Here is a 14,221-nt window from a genome sequence, read left to right on the forward strand (position 1 = left end):
TTTTTTCATCAGTATTCAGCTGGTATAAAGCCCACATAAAAAAAAAGATCAGCTTTTCTATAGCAGAGTCTTTGCTCACTAAATATTTTTCTACAAAACCAAGCTGTAAATCAACCTGTATTTTAAAAACACTAACCTATTGCTTAAAGGGTTTCATATATAAAAGGATTACTCCACAATTGCCATCACTGAAACATATAACTTAACAAAAAAAGCTATCCTACAAAGTGATAAAACTATAATATAGTTCCTAATTTCAAATTTTAAAAGCTAGTTTCATAGGTCAGCTGACAAATTAAGCCCAGAAAAATTAAAAGAGTTAAAATAGAAGATACATCAACATTCCTATTTGTAAAAATCACAGAGCAAATGCCCTGATTCCTTACTAGTTTGAAGGAGATCCACCGAACTTCAGAAACTCGATCTGCACACAACTTTAAGGCAATGTGCATTAGGTAATCATAAACATCATTGGGACTATAGAGTTCCAGAATCAGTATCAGCTGTCTGAAATTAAAGGGAAAACAACAACAACAACAACAAAAAAAAAAAACATTATTTTTGGGCAAAAAAAAAAAAAACTTATTGATTTCTTTTTACTGTCATTTCATCTTACAGACAAAAATAGCCAGGCTGGGAAATGAACAGCAAAAGACCCAGCAAGATTTCGGTTTTCAGTAAAATGCCAACAGCAGAAAGCTGAGCAAAATGACCATGCAAAAAAATGTGAACAAAATTTTAATTCTTCATCTCACACACATACAAATCAAACAAAAAGTAAATAAACTGTAAAATAGAGGCTGAGAAATTTATGAATACAGATTTAATATTTCAATTTTAGGTTATCAGTTGAAAAGCACATAAAACTTTAAAAATCAGATAACATAAAAATAGCCAGAATGTTGAAGTTCACAAAGGTCAACAGATCAAGCGAACACTCTGAGATTGCACGACCGCCCCGGCGTTTCTCCGACTGCAAACCGAACCGGATGCTCCTGCTCGCGGCTCTTGGCAGCACGAGGTGGTTTCACTGCAGCGAGGTCCGCTTGGAGAGAACTGGGAGCGCGTGCTCCTTACTCCGAAAGGCGAAAGCATGCAGGAGACGGCTGGCTGCAAAAACCCACTACCAAAGCTTTCACTACTTTCTAAATGGGGACGGGGAGAAGGGCATGAAAATAAATGACATTGCTTTCACCCAGGCAACGAAAGGAAATGAAAAAGAGATGGGAAGGAAGTTAGAACCAGAAGCCCGGAGTGCTAGTGAATACTTTCATATCAAAAAGCACCGTTTTCAAAAACATGATACCAATATCATGGGCACCGGAGCACAGAATTCATATCAGTCGCTGTGGCTTCAATAAGCCGGCAGATGGGAGATAGGGCGCGTAGGGGGCTAGATAACGTGGTCGGGCACTGGGGCCGCGCAACCACCCGGGGAAGCCCCGCCGGGCACCGAGCGCGCCTACTTCCCGTGCGCCGCCGCTAGAGGTCGCACTGCTTTCATGGAAAACGTGGGCCTGTTTTTCTCGACTCAGAACAGGATGCTGGGAACATGGTAAAATGACTGAAACCTCAATCTCTCAAATTAAGCAGAATGATTAAAGACCATAGCAAAGAGAAAGGCTTTCGGTTTGCCCCTGGCATCAGCCAAATCATATCCTGAATAGCTGCAAAAGCCTGATGAATTTATTCAGGGAAGACAATTATTTGAGAGATTTCTAGTTGTGGATGAGAAAAATGAAAACTAAAAACACCGAAATGAAAACAAGGTAAAAACTAAAACCCAAACAACAACTGCCACAAACAAATTCCCTCCACACCGTGAAAGGCACATTATATACCTTAGGAAGGGGAGTTATTTAAACTGATGCTTCCACCCTTTCATCATCACTAAAGCCTGGAACATTCCTTTTGCCAGCTGAGGACAGAATTAAATAACTCCTTCAGGCACAAAATGATGTGCAGATAGGAGCCACCTTGGGGGACCTTTTTGTTTCATAATCATCTCATCTGGGTTAGACCCCTTCCTGTCTCCCACAGTAGCTAAAGGGCATTAGGCATGCTGTACCCTACGGAGAGGACCACACTCAGAATGTTCAGGAAAGCTCTGGCAAAAACTGCTCCGATTAATAGGAAAATACTGAAGAGTGGGTGATTCATCTTTTATTTGGTTCAAATAAATTGCCTTCTAGAACAGCAGAACACTCTAATTCGAAAGTGACTCAAGCCCTGTCTTCATCTGAAAATGAATGTCTCCCCGGAGACTGTGGTATTTGTAACTCAGGGTTTTTGGAATTCTGTTTATACCTTAATAAAAACATAATCTCTTTATCTAAAAGAACACTATTGCTGCTGCTTTAGAAATCAATTATATGGTAAGAAAATTAAGATTTATTCCATCTAGTTTGCTTTCTCATACCCCAAATATGTTTTTACTTACTCTGCTAGTTCATATCGAAACCTCCAATTCCTGCTGTTATCAGTCACTACAAATTCTTGAAGCTGATAAAGATAGTCTCTCCTCTTGTCTTCATGAAGCAACTATTTTTTAAAAATGTATATATAAACAAACATGTATAATCCTTCAAAATGACCCCAAATGCCCCCTTTTATTCCACTTCTGATTATACATTTGTCACTGGCAAGAACTTTTGCATTTCCCCTATACCTCGTAATCTATCACCCAGCGTGGCTGTGAACGAACATTGCTGTACACTGACATCAAATGCATCCCTGAACACCTCCAACCTTTTCCCCTGGCTAGGACATGTGCTTATTACGTATTTCTGAATGCCCCTGAGGTCTTCCTGCTTTAGTAATTTCCTATCTAAAAACAAAAAAACAAACAAAAGCCCAGTCTGTGTGTGTTTGGAAGACAGCGTGCCAGTGCCGCTTCCCAGGGAGTGAGGCTGCTGCTCGGCACCAGGAGAGGAGAGACTCAGCTGGAGCAGCGCCCACCAGAGTCCGTGAAGGGCAGCTCTTGGTCATGTGGATGACAGTAATTAGTTTCTCTAGGTCATTTTTAAACTCTTATTTTTATATTCATCATTCGTTTGGGGGGGTGGGGGGAAGCAGCAGCGACTTGCAGAAAAAGTGCTTCATGCAGAACAGAGGTTGGACTTCAGCCCAGGCTCTTCCCCTGGGTGACTTCTGGGCAAGTCAGGTCACTACCTGGGGGCCTTGGTTTCTTCTTTTGCAAAGAGTGTGCTAGGCTTTGTGTCTACCATCTTCCACAGAATTAAAACTCTAATGGACAGGAAAATTAGGAGAAAAAAGTTTAAAATATTTACCCATCACTGAAAGAACATCCACTTTAAGATTATGGATGGTACATTTCAGCTAAAGAAAGCTAAACAACTGCATTGTTTTTTTCACTGACACCATAGACATCCAGGGCTTCACAAATTTGATTCGGAGAGAGGAGGCTTGTTTTTTGCTTTTAACCCTTCTTCCTACCTTTAGAAAATCATACAGGTGTTTAAGAACTCCTATTCGCACTTCATCCAGATCCTTTAAAAATCCATTGAAGATAGGCACCAGGTCAGCTGCTGTTAACTGATCCCCAAGAATCACAGCCAGCTCGTGAATGGAGAAGGCTAGGGTTCGCCGTACCTTCCACTAGGGGTGCATAGCAGACACACGAATCACGACAAGCAAGTGCAATTCAACCTCTTCCGTATCTTACGTGGCATTTTTGGAGCAAAATGAATACTGCCAGGTGTTGGCCACTTAAAGCTTTATTTCATCAGAGACCAGTAAACATGCCAATTTGCATCCACATAAAATTCAGGCCAATAAGCCTTGCTGCAGCTTCCCTTTTCTCCCTAATGAATGACCCACCCTCTTTCTGCACGTGCCTCTGAAAAGGCTTTTACCTGTACATCAGAAGCCAGTGTTTCGTACGTATCTTTCAGGCAGTGCCAATTTTGCCTGCCCAGGGTCAGTGCCACCCCTGGGAGGCTGTAGGCACAGTGTTTGGCTATGTCAGTATCGACAGTCTGGGCTCGAGCTGGGTCAGTCATGGACACATACTGATCTAGCAGCGGCTGAGGTATTACATCCTGGGAAATGAGAGAAAGGAGGCCATCGTGAGTGCAGGAAAATACTCAGGAAAAGCAAGGAGTTTGGAGTTTAGAGGTGAAAACAATAAAGCAGAAATGTGAGAGGAACAGGAGGCCTTCCTAAAGCCAAAGGGCTTCGGATTGCCAACTCTGTTTTCTCCAGAGAGTGGGTTTTCAATTTTGCTTGAAGTGAAAGCAACACCCAGAACTCATCTTTTTAAGATTGGCACAATATTTGATATCATAGAGGACAGTCTAGACAGCAATGTCTCCTTAGGCTGGTACATCCAGCTCTTGAGAATGGAGACTGGCTTCTCTTTTCTTACAACTGCCCCAAGAACCTAGCACCTGAGACCTTATACTCTGATAATCACGTCTATGTTTGACTGTGTTTGATTGAGATAGAACTCAATCAAATCAGTGTTAGATGTCCTATTTTTTTCTCATATTAGTTTGCTTTATTAAAAACACTATTACAGATTGTTCAGAAGCTTAAACACTACCTTACAATTAATTTTTTACAATTATATTAGCAACACGAAATATGAATTAAAATATGTAATCAATATTGATGGAAGAAAAAATATTTGGTTCCAATTCTTAAAGTTAACTTTAAGAAAATATACAGTTTTGAGTTGCCTTCCCCGCCCCCCAAGAAACGAACCTGTAATTTAGATTTATTCTCTTCAAGTGGGGTGGGATCCTGCCTCTGGTCAGTCTCCAGATGGTCACTGGTTCCATTTCTGGATTCACCTGGATCCTACAGAGTTGATTGGACATGTTACCAATTTGCTCCAAAGGAAGCAGCTGTCCTGTCACTTCCCCTTCAAAGAGTCCTTTTTCAATGCCAGAAATTACTTCTGTAAGCCAAGGCAAAAGCTTTCCTTGAAGTCAGTGGTATCTTTCCAGATGTTAAAAATTACATTTGCACAGTTACATATGATACTGTATAAACCAGTTCTTTTAAGTGCTAAGGAAAACTGATTTCATACATTTTAATTTCAAGACTGCTGGAGGTCCTTACAGAAATACAAAGGCTAAAGTGAAAGCAGTGAGGAGCAACCCTGTGAGTTTGCATCCACTATTCCTTATGCCCTAGGGACTCCCCGGTATGGCTAACCAACACCTTTAAGTAATATTCACATGTTTAAGGCACAGACTACTCCAGAAGGGTGAGGTTTGCAAGAAACGGTAGAGCCAGCACCTCCAGCATTTCTTGGTAATCAGGGATTGCAGCAATGGTGGGTCCCTGAAAGAGGATGGGGGCTGGGGAACCCAATGAATTTGAGAGAAAAGATGTGGCTGATACAGGAGTATTTACTCAGAAAATTGTCCTAGATTTTCACATGTACAAACACTCCTAATGTTTGCTGATAAACCTTTACATTAGGTAAACAATTAAAATGAACAAGAACATTCAATGGTGACATTTTGGTCTCTGATCATTGATTAACATTAACTGAGATGGACCTGACCTTCTCCTTCAACCATAACATGGATTTCCAACTTGCACTTGAAATGTCATACTGTCTACCAGCTTAATGGATTCTGACAAATCAGCTCAATATATGATCCAGGAAAGTCGATTAACACACCGATAGATGCTTCGTTTGCTCTGAGGCGCGCCACCAGAACCTTCAATTCCCAAGGTTTTCACGGATATGTACTGTTTATTTTAACAGAGGACATGATAAAACAGAAATATTTTGGTATAAAAACCTAAGACCTCAATTTCTCCAAGTTAATAAATTCACATATAGTAACAAGATGTGTCATTAGAATCACTATTATCCCTTTAGAAATTAATTTTATTCCAAAGTCTTCAGTGCAAGCGTATGTGCAGCACTTAATCCAGGAGCCAAATCAAGGCTTAAGCAAATCACCACAAGTCATGGCACCTCCAGAAGGTATTGTGAGTTCCCCAAACCCCAGTGGGACACCATGCTGGCTGGCTACCTGTGCACCCACCACTCAGCATCCAGCAGCCTCCTTTCTAGCAGGATCCCGACTCCGTTCAGGGGGCTCCCATGTTTCTGCCCAGTTCACCATGCTCAACCCATGAATGCACGCTGTGCCTTCTGTGGCCAGAAAGAGGGAGGCAGAAGGAGAGGGCAGGGAGGTGGCTTCCCGCCTGGGGTGTCCTTGTTCTTCAAAAGAGACAAGTGGGAAGACACAGGCCCCGCCTTCCACTGGGCATTTCATGCTGACAAGAGCTACCACAGCAGAGGGGAAGGGTGGACAGATCAGAGCCAAAGGTATGGAGTCTAGCAGCCCAGAAGCTGCCCAACCACAGCACTTCTTCCTCTTGTCTTGTGCAAGAGAACATTTTCCACATGGTTCTTGGAGTTTTTTATTTCCTTTCCCTTCTTTTGTGACAGGGAGCATCCTAATTAATCCCACTAGGACCTCGGAGTCAAGCCGCAAATTCAAGGGCTCTGCCCTCCCACACCATAAAACAAAGGCCCCATTACACAAACCCTTTTAAAGCCGCAACTCAAAAGCCCCAGCCTGGAGGAATCGTTCTTTTTTTTTTTTCACCTCTATGATAAAGAAGTCCAAATACTATCACATCCCCACCAAGGTAAATGTGGTCACACCCTTCTACTTAACACTTGCAACTTTTGCACTCTAGGTAACAAGGTTGACAGTAATGAGCTTTCTTGCTAATTTTTTTTAGCAACAAACCAGCAGAAGAGGAGGATATCACCCCATTTCTTATTCAACACAGATAACCAACTCCTACACATTTTATGTTTGAGTTTTAAAATGTTTTCTTTTGCGTTATTAGAGCAGGCCTAAGGGGTAAAGGAGGTGTTAAGTTAATCACTGAAATCAAATTATAAACTGTATGAATAGAGAAACAATTGGTATTTAGGCCCTGGAGACCATGAGATTGAAGAGATTATCCATCATGGCACATGATAACGACACAGTGCTGTCCCAATGACTGTATGACCACAGACTCCTCCCTCATTTTAATCCTCCATTCTGCCCCCCTGCCTGTGGAAGACCCCAACTTAAAGTGGTCCAAGTGGAAGCTCAGTAGAAACTAGGACAGCTCAAGAACCTCCAGCTACAAGGGGTTGACCCACGCTTCTGGAGAAACCTGAAGAAATAAATCATGGGCCCCTCCTCACTCCAGCTTCGGGGCCGTGGTCTCACAAGGGGCTGGTTCCACCCACAGGAGGAAGGGGGTCACTGGTGCTTTTTCAAAAGAAAGAGAAACAGCATGCCAGGACCAGCACTGGAGCATCCATGTACGCCAGAGCACCTACCAAATGGGGGGCTGGTGTGACAGCTGCTCGCAGGGGCCTCGTCCACTTGAAATTCCAGGAACTGCCTGAATTCACCCTCCACTATTATTAAAAGATGTCGATGTCTGTTAGCAGTGACACAGAGCATTTACACGGTTAATCCCCCCCAAGAAGAAGTTCTTGTCATCTCTGGAGAAAAGGGAAGGCACTTTCTGGTGCCCACCCGTCTTCGTGGGAGCACATCGGCACTATCAATCACCTGATTGATTGGTTGTCTAGTTATCCAAAACATGACCTTAAGAATAAAATGAAATTTGCCATTTATCATCTCTGCTGGGATATATTAATAAGAGAAAATACTGCTTTGTGATTTCTGTCACATCCTCGGTGGCTGAGGGATAGGGCAGATACTTACTGGGCTTTGTAATATCCTGGCCACAAAGAGCTCATTCTGAGATGATGAGGCCGCCAGAGTGATCTGATTGTCAGAGGCAGAGCTGGGATGTGAAATGGACACTTCATTTAGGCCTGCTGTTGGCTTGCTCTCAGGTTCATTCACGCAGTCGAGCTGTGCAGCTCTCAGTGCAGCGGATAATACCTGAACTTGAGCTGTAGGAAGAGAAGTTTCAAGAAATTTAACAACTTTATTTGGTTTGTGGGGGTTTACTTCAGAGAAGTCTTCAAAACAACATAGTCTGCACTAAGCTACACGGTGTGGGTGTACTACACTGACACGTATCTGTTCTGAAGTGACAATGCTCTGGAGTCTCAAGACAAGCTCTCAGCAAGGTGGTGATATTTCCAGCCACTAACAATAACGACTTCAACTAAATGCCAGCCACGCACAGAACATCAAACCTGAACTTGAAAAGTCTCAATTCGGAAAAACCCAAGTGACTCCACCATGTTTCACGGAAAGACAGCATGGTATCACTGAACAAGGATGACTGGGAGGTCCAACAACTCAGTGAAGGGTATCCTGCTCCCCCATTTGTAAAGCAGGATGGCTACTTGCTCACATACACATACATACATGTGCACACACACACCCATGCATGAATACATCCATTTACACACAGATGAGTAATGCTCTCACTCACCAAGCCCCAAAGGCTGCCCATTCTTTCTGTCCAGAGTATGACAGTTTGAGATTATCTAAACAGTAAAGGTAACACACTTCACATACCTTTCTGTAAAAATAAACAAATGTTTTAGTGTCCCCAACCTCCCAAAAGACACACACACACACACACACACACACACATATTACTTCCTGCATCCTGCTTCTATTAGTTAAATTTGGTGGACTCCAACATTCATCAAAACACTGAGAGCTTGTAGCTGGCTCTGCGCTGTGCCCAGGACAAGTCCCACCGCTCCAGTGCTACACACCAGGCCCTTCCCAATGGCCTGAGTGACATCTCCTGCCTGCCATGGCCAGTTCACAAATAAAATGCATCACTTATTTCTAGATCTTCTGGGATCATAGATCTCTTTGAGCTCTGAAGAAAGCTATGGGCCTTGTCTTACAAAGAAATTAAGTATGCACAAACATGCAAGATTTTACAAATGATGATTTCAGGGAACTGAAAGAACCCTCTGAAACTCATCCCCTGACTTCTCTGAATGGTGGGTTCTCAGCCAATCTCTAAAGCCCAGGCCAAATGTCACCTGCTATGTAAGGTCTCTCCCAGACATTTCCTCTACACATCGCATCCCCTCCGTTCCCAGCCCTCGCCATGTCCCACAGGGTGGCTGCCTGCACAATCCCCTTAACCGTATCACAAGGGCCTCAGGGGCCACAGTCATCACTGCCCAGCCCCCAGTCCAGGTCTTACACCGGGGATTAAGGCAGCTCAGTAATGTGTTTTCCAAAAACAGACCTTTGTCTCTAGCTATTAGAAGTGATATGTTACGTGTACCTATTCCTTCAGCAAACATTGATTTAATTTCCTTCATAAATTTAAGGATAAAGAATAATCACAGGGCTAACTGAATTTTCACAGTTCCCTTCCCGAAAGCTTCACAAATCTCTGCCCAGCAACAGCAGCAAGTGATGTTTTTTTCCAATTTCTCCAGTGCAAGGAAGAATACAAATATAGCACTGTGCAGAGAAGGAAGATCACGATAATGGGATATGGATTGCAAGGTCCAGATCCCTGATCAGATGCTCAGTGGGAGCACGAGTCATAAAATGAAAAATACCCCAAAGAAGTAGCTGTGCTTTTCCTTCCTGTACAAAGACAAGAACCTTAAAGTTTAGCTAAGGGCTGCGTTAATAGGCTCCAAAAGGAGGCCATCCTTGGCTGTTCATAACTAGAAAGGGCATTCTATGTGGGAGATGATGTAAGAGTGTGTCTAAGGAGCTAATAAAATTTCCCCTGCTACAGATATGCCCACAAACTATCCACTTTCCTATTAGAACTGACTTCAGACTCTGTGCACGTCCATCTGCAAAATTAGAAAGCAAAATCATTGCACAGGTACCTGCACAGAGGTATTTCTGACTTTTCGAACTGTACTGAGGCTGAACAAGTCTCTCCTCTCAATGTGTATACAGTGTAAACGAATACAGGTCCACACGCACATGCGTCAGTACACATACCTGGGGAAGAAGGAAGTGGCGAAATGCAACACACGACACAGAAATATCCCATCTTCTCTTTAATGACAATAAACGACATTTACCTTGAACATCTGGATCATTCATCAGATGCTCCTGCAAACTATCAAGGACTTTCTGAATCTCACTCCGGGCCACACAGCTGTTATGCACAACCCCAGGTCTGTTGCAGTCGTCCTCCTGAGGCCCAGCCTCGCTCAGAAGCAGCTCTAAGTCCTTGCTTATGTCAGGGAGAGGAGTTCGCCAATAAAGAAAATGATTGAACACATCCTCAGTGTTCCCTGGGCAGGCCCAGGAATCTGATCCAGGGTAGCTGCTGATGGGGAGGTCGTTCATGTCAGAAAGCTTTGAGAAGGCGCTGGTCTCTGGGGAAAGCCTGGTCAACTCAGCTCCAGCTGACACACAGCTTTCCACAGGGTTTTCCGTTGGGCCGTCAGAGGAGCTACTGATGTGCGGGAAATTACTGGTTTTCGCTGAGGTCCCTTCCACGGGTAGCTCTGGCTCCCTCTGCACAGGCTTTGCTGAACTAGTTAAACTGAGGGAAGCAAACTTTTAATACTGTATAATAGACTGAAAGTCACAGGGAAAAACATGAGAACCACATCCTCACCCAGTCCTCTACTTCCTAGCTGACCACTGGCCCCTCTTTGTGTCTCCTGGTGACAGCTGACTACAATCTCACGAGAGGATAAGAGGTTTGTCAACCCCCACTGCCCCGCCGGGAGTATGATGGGCACTGAAAACACCACTTGAAAGTTCAGCCGTTCTCTCCACTATACTCCAGGGCTGAGCCGGCCTGGACTTCTGCTGGAGCACCTTCGGTACATTTCATCCATTTCCTGCTCATGAGTACCTCCACCAGGGGGCAGGCATTAGAAAACAAAAGGCGCTGAAACTGGTAAGAGGTGGCTGGCTATTTGTTAACCACCTTGAGGTCTTGAGGAAGACACTGCCCATGGGCCTGCCATACAGCAGGAGCTCAATGAACTGTGATGGAAGAGGGATGGAGGGAGGATGGGCCAACCTCGGAAGGATTTGTATTCTGTGAGAATTACCCACTCTCACACGCCTGCATGCTAGCAACAATGGAGAGACGTTTATGAACGACTTCAAATAGGATGGTTGGTGTATACACATCAGCCTCAGAGGAAAGACATGACAAACCCAAGATCCAGCGCCATACTAGCAAACACTGGAGGGTCTACCACTGTTGGTCAGGAGTGTCGCCTTTATGTACATGTAACCCAATCTCCAAAAAAGTACATTTGGGAGACTTCACATTTTTCCCTAAGTAAATTACCCAGAGAACTTCATTCATCAAAAAGTAAGAGAAAATTTTCTTTATAGGTTATTTAATCACTAATCTCAATGAATATTTTATCTAAATTTAGGAGACATAGTAGCTTCATTATTTATAACCCAGTAGTCATGTTTCAAAATCATTATTGCAATTACTTTTTGCTTCTTTACATAATTAAAGCTCTAATATTCCATCTTGCCCAGAAGGTCACTACTAAAACTCGAGACAAGATAATTGCTGAAATTTTAGGTGGGTGCTTAAGGTACATCGAGGGTCCTGGTGGTGACCCTAGCCAAAGCATACCTGGCAGGGGAAGTATTACCACCACTGCTGGGAGCAGGTGAGCCAGAGGCAAAACCAGAGTCCAAATCCTGGGTGAGTGGCCAGATGCTCAGGGCGCCATCCTCTCGAAGATAAAGGCCAGCCCTGGAGGGGTTTGCAAAGGTGGAAATGAAGGGGCCGAGGGACTGGAAGGCAGCCTGGCGCACCTGGAACCAGAGAGAACAGTGCAGTGAATGAACGCACCATCGGCCAGCAGCAGTGGCCAGGACTGAGCTCAGGCTGAAACAGATGGTTGGACCCCACACAAGCTACTCTCCACCACATTACATCTATGGAGATTTATTGCTTTCTAAATCATTCCCTAAATTCCAAATACTATTATTCAACAGAAAGTAAGGAAAAATTTAGCCCTATTATACTGTTTCCATTCTTCCAGAATATTAATTTTATATGAATAATACATTTTATATCAAGTATTTGAACAGGCCTTATTAATCATTACAGACATATTTATGATAGCAACAGAAAAGGTAACAGTTCAGTTACATAGTTTTTTCTTTCTCAATTACGATTTTCATGATATTCATTCACTATAAATGGTACAGTGTACCTCACCTTCTTAATTCACCCCAAGCTTTTGAGATTTTAGTTTCCCTGAGACCTCACAAGGTCTAAATGTGATTATGGTAATCAGTAACTGAAGGGACAAAATACAAAGTTACGAGCCCCGAAGTGAATCCCAGCCTGGAAGCCAGACGTAGCTGTTCAGTTGGTCAACAGAGGCCAGTGTCTGGACAGGGCTGCTGGCACTCACCCATCGGCAGGGGTCGCTGACAAGTCTGATGAAGAGCGGGGAGAGCTGGGTTCTGCGGACCCCAGGGGAGGAGCTGTGCGACACAGCCGTGAAGCATTCCGCACAGGCTTTCCGCATGCCCCAAACAGCATCAGAGCAGAGCTCAAAGAACTTTGGGATCTGCCAAAACAAACAAAAGAGTGCTACTCCAATTGGAGACTCTGAGGAAGAGCAGAACCTGTTGTATTTATTTATTTATTTATTTATTTATTTATTTATTTATTTATTTTTGTGAGACAGAGTCTCACTCTGTCGCCCAGGCTGAAGTGCAGTGGCGCGATCTCGGCTCACTGCAACCTCCGCCTCCCAGGTTCAAGCGATTCTTGTGCCTCAGCCTCCCGAGTAGCTGGGATTACAGGCGTGTGCCACCATATCCGGCTAATTTTTTTGTACGTTTAGTAGAGATGGGGTCTCTCCACATTGGCCTCCTAGCCTCAAGTGACCAGCCCACCTCAGCCTCCCAAAGTGCTGGAACCTATTTTAATGAAGCAGTGAAGGCATATGCAGAAATTAATGACAAGGAAAAGGAAAATACATACTGGTCTAAAAGGAATCATTTGAAACAAACAGATATTATGAGAAGTGGAAGAAATAAACATTTCTTTTACCTCCTAATCTTAGTAAATGACTTGGTTACCTTTAATAGATAATAGAGAAAATCCCAAAAAGGGCAGAATGACTGATATTTGTTATGTAAATTGTAGAGAAGATTGTGAAAGACTCTGAAACAGTAGATGTCCCAACTAACTCACCCACCCAGGTATCACTGTCTTTGCCTAGCTATTTTACAACTCTGAAGTGATAGAAGGTAGGTTGCTAAAACCTGATAGTAATGCAAATAATTCCTGCCAACAGAAATGCAAATTGTGTCCAGTGAAATGCAATCAATTATCACCCTGGATACTGACCAGTTTTGAATTCATTTGTAAGTTCACTTCGATATTCCTTGCTCTGACTATAAATGAGTACTTTGAGTTCTCCATTAAACTGGCTGTAATATCTTACTGGTTTTCCTCACTAATAAATGAGTTAAATAAAATCTTTGAAATATGTTCATTTCATATCTCTATAAAGGTCATGATTACATCCCCTTTTAAAGTGTATCCTTTAAAAGGGCTTTGTTTTTAATATCCTAATGTAAAATAGCCTAAAATGCTTCGCAAATGGGAATATGATATAATCATGCCAATATCTACCTACAAATGATTAGCATGTTACTCACTGCCATTCTTCATTCAGATATATTAAGTAGAAGATAACATTCACTGTAGATGGGCGTGGTGGCTCACGCCTGTAATCCCAACACTTTGGGAGGCCAAGGCGGGTAGATCACGAGGTCAGGAGTTTGAGACCAGCCTGGCCAACATGGTGAAACCCTGTCTCTACTAAAAATACAAAAATTAGCCGGGCACAGTGGTGCATGCCTGTAATCCCAGCTACTCAGGAGACTAAGGCAGGATCCAGCCTTAGCTTGAACCCAGGAGGCAGAGGTTGCAGTGAGCCGAGATCACACCACTGCACTCTAGCCTGGGCGACAGAGCAAGACTCTGTCTCACAAAAAAAAAAAAAAAAAAGAAAGAAAAAAAATTCACTATATATTCAAAGCAACAGCCCATTAAAAATTATTCTTGGGTTAGAACTGTGTTGACGTGGCTTATACTTTAAACAAAATAAAATGAGCTTCTGAACTTAAATTTAAAAATCAATTTAAAGATTAAACTTTTTGAGGTAAGAATCTCACCCATACAAGGAGTATATTCTGTCAAATAAAAGTGACAAATGCTTATGGAGCAAGGTTCTCTAGGGGCCGGGGACTGACAGGGTAGACACTGGGGAAACAAGGATGAA

The 14,221-nt window shown here is 43.1% G+C and overlaps 1 protein-coding gene across 6 annotated transcripts in view; it reads right to left on the minus strand.

The window, feature by feature from the left end:
- The window catches only part of LOC129021558 (serine/threonine-protein phosphatase 4 regulatory subunit 1-like), an 83,038-nt gene that overhangs the window by 6,858 nt on the left and 61,959 nt on the right, over positions 1-14,221 (minus strand). For 5 of the 6 annotated variants that reach the window (XM_054467120.2, XM_054467119.2, XM_063659242.1 and 2 more), the window contains 9 exons: positions 12,335-12,493; positions 11,542-11,726; positions 10,004-10,473; positions 7,731-7,924; positions 4,726-4,821; positions 3,876-4,061; positions 3,457-3,618; positions 2,441-2,541; positions 387-507 (listed from right to left, as the gene is read on the minus strand). In XM_054467120.2, coding sequence (XP_054323095.1) covers positions 387-507; positions 2,441-2,541; positions 3,457-3,618; positions 3,876-4,061; positions 4,726-4,821; positions 7,731-7,924; positions 10,004-10,473; positions 11,542-11,726; positions 12,335-12,493 — 1,674 coding nt within the window. The remainder of the gene's footprint in view (positions 1-386; positions 508-2,440; positions 2,542-3,456; positions 3,619-3,875; positions 4,062-4,725; positions 4,822-7,730; positions 7,925-10,003; positions 10,474-11,541; positions 11,727-12,334; positions 12,494-14,221) is intronic. The other variant, XM_063659241.1, reaches the window with a different exon arrangement.

Source organism: Pongo pygmaeus, chromosome 21, assembly GCF_028885625.2.
Source record: "Pongo pygmaeus isolate AG05252 chromosome 21, NHGRI_mPonPyg2-v2.0_pri, whole genome shotgun sequence".
Taxonomy (NCBI): Eukaryota; Metazoa; Chordata; class Mammalia; order Primates; family Hominidae; genus Pongo; species Pongo pygmaeus.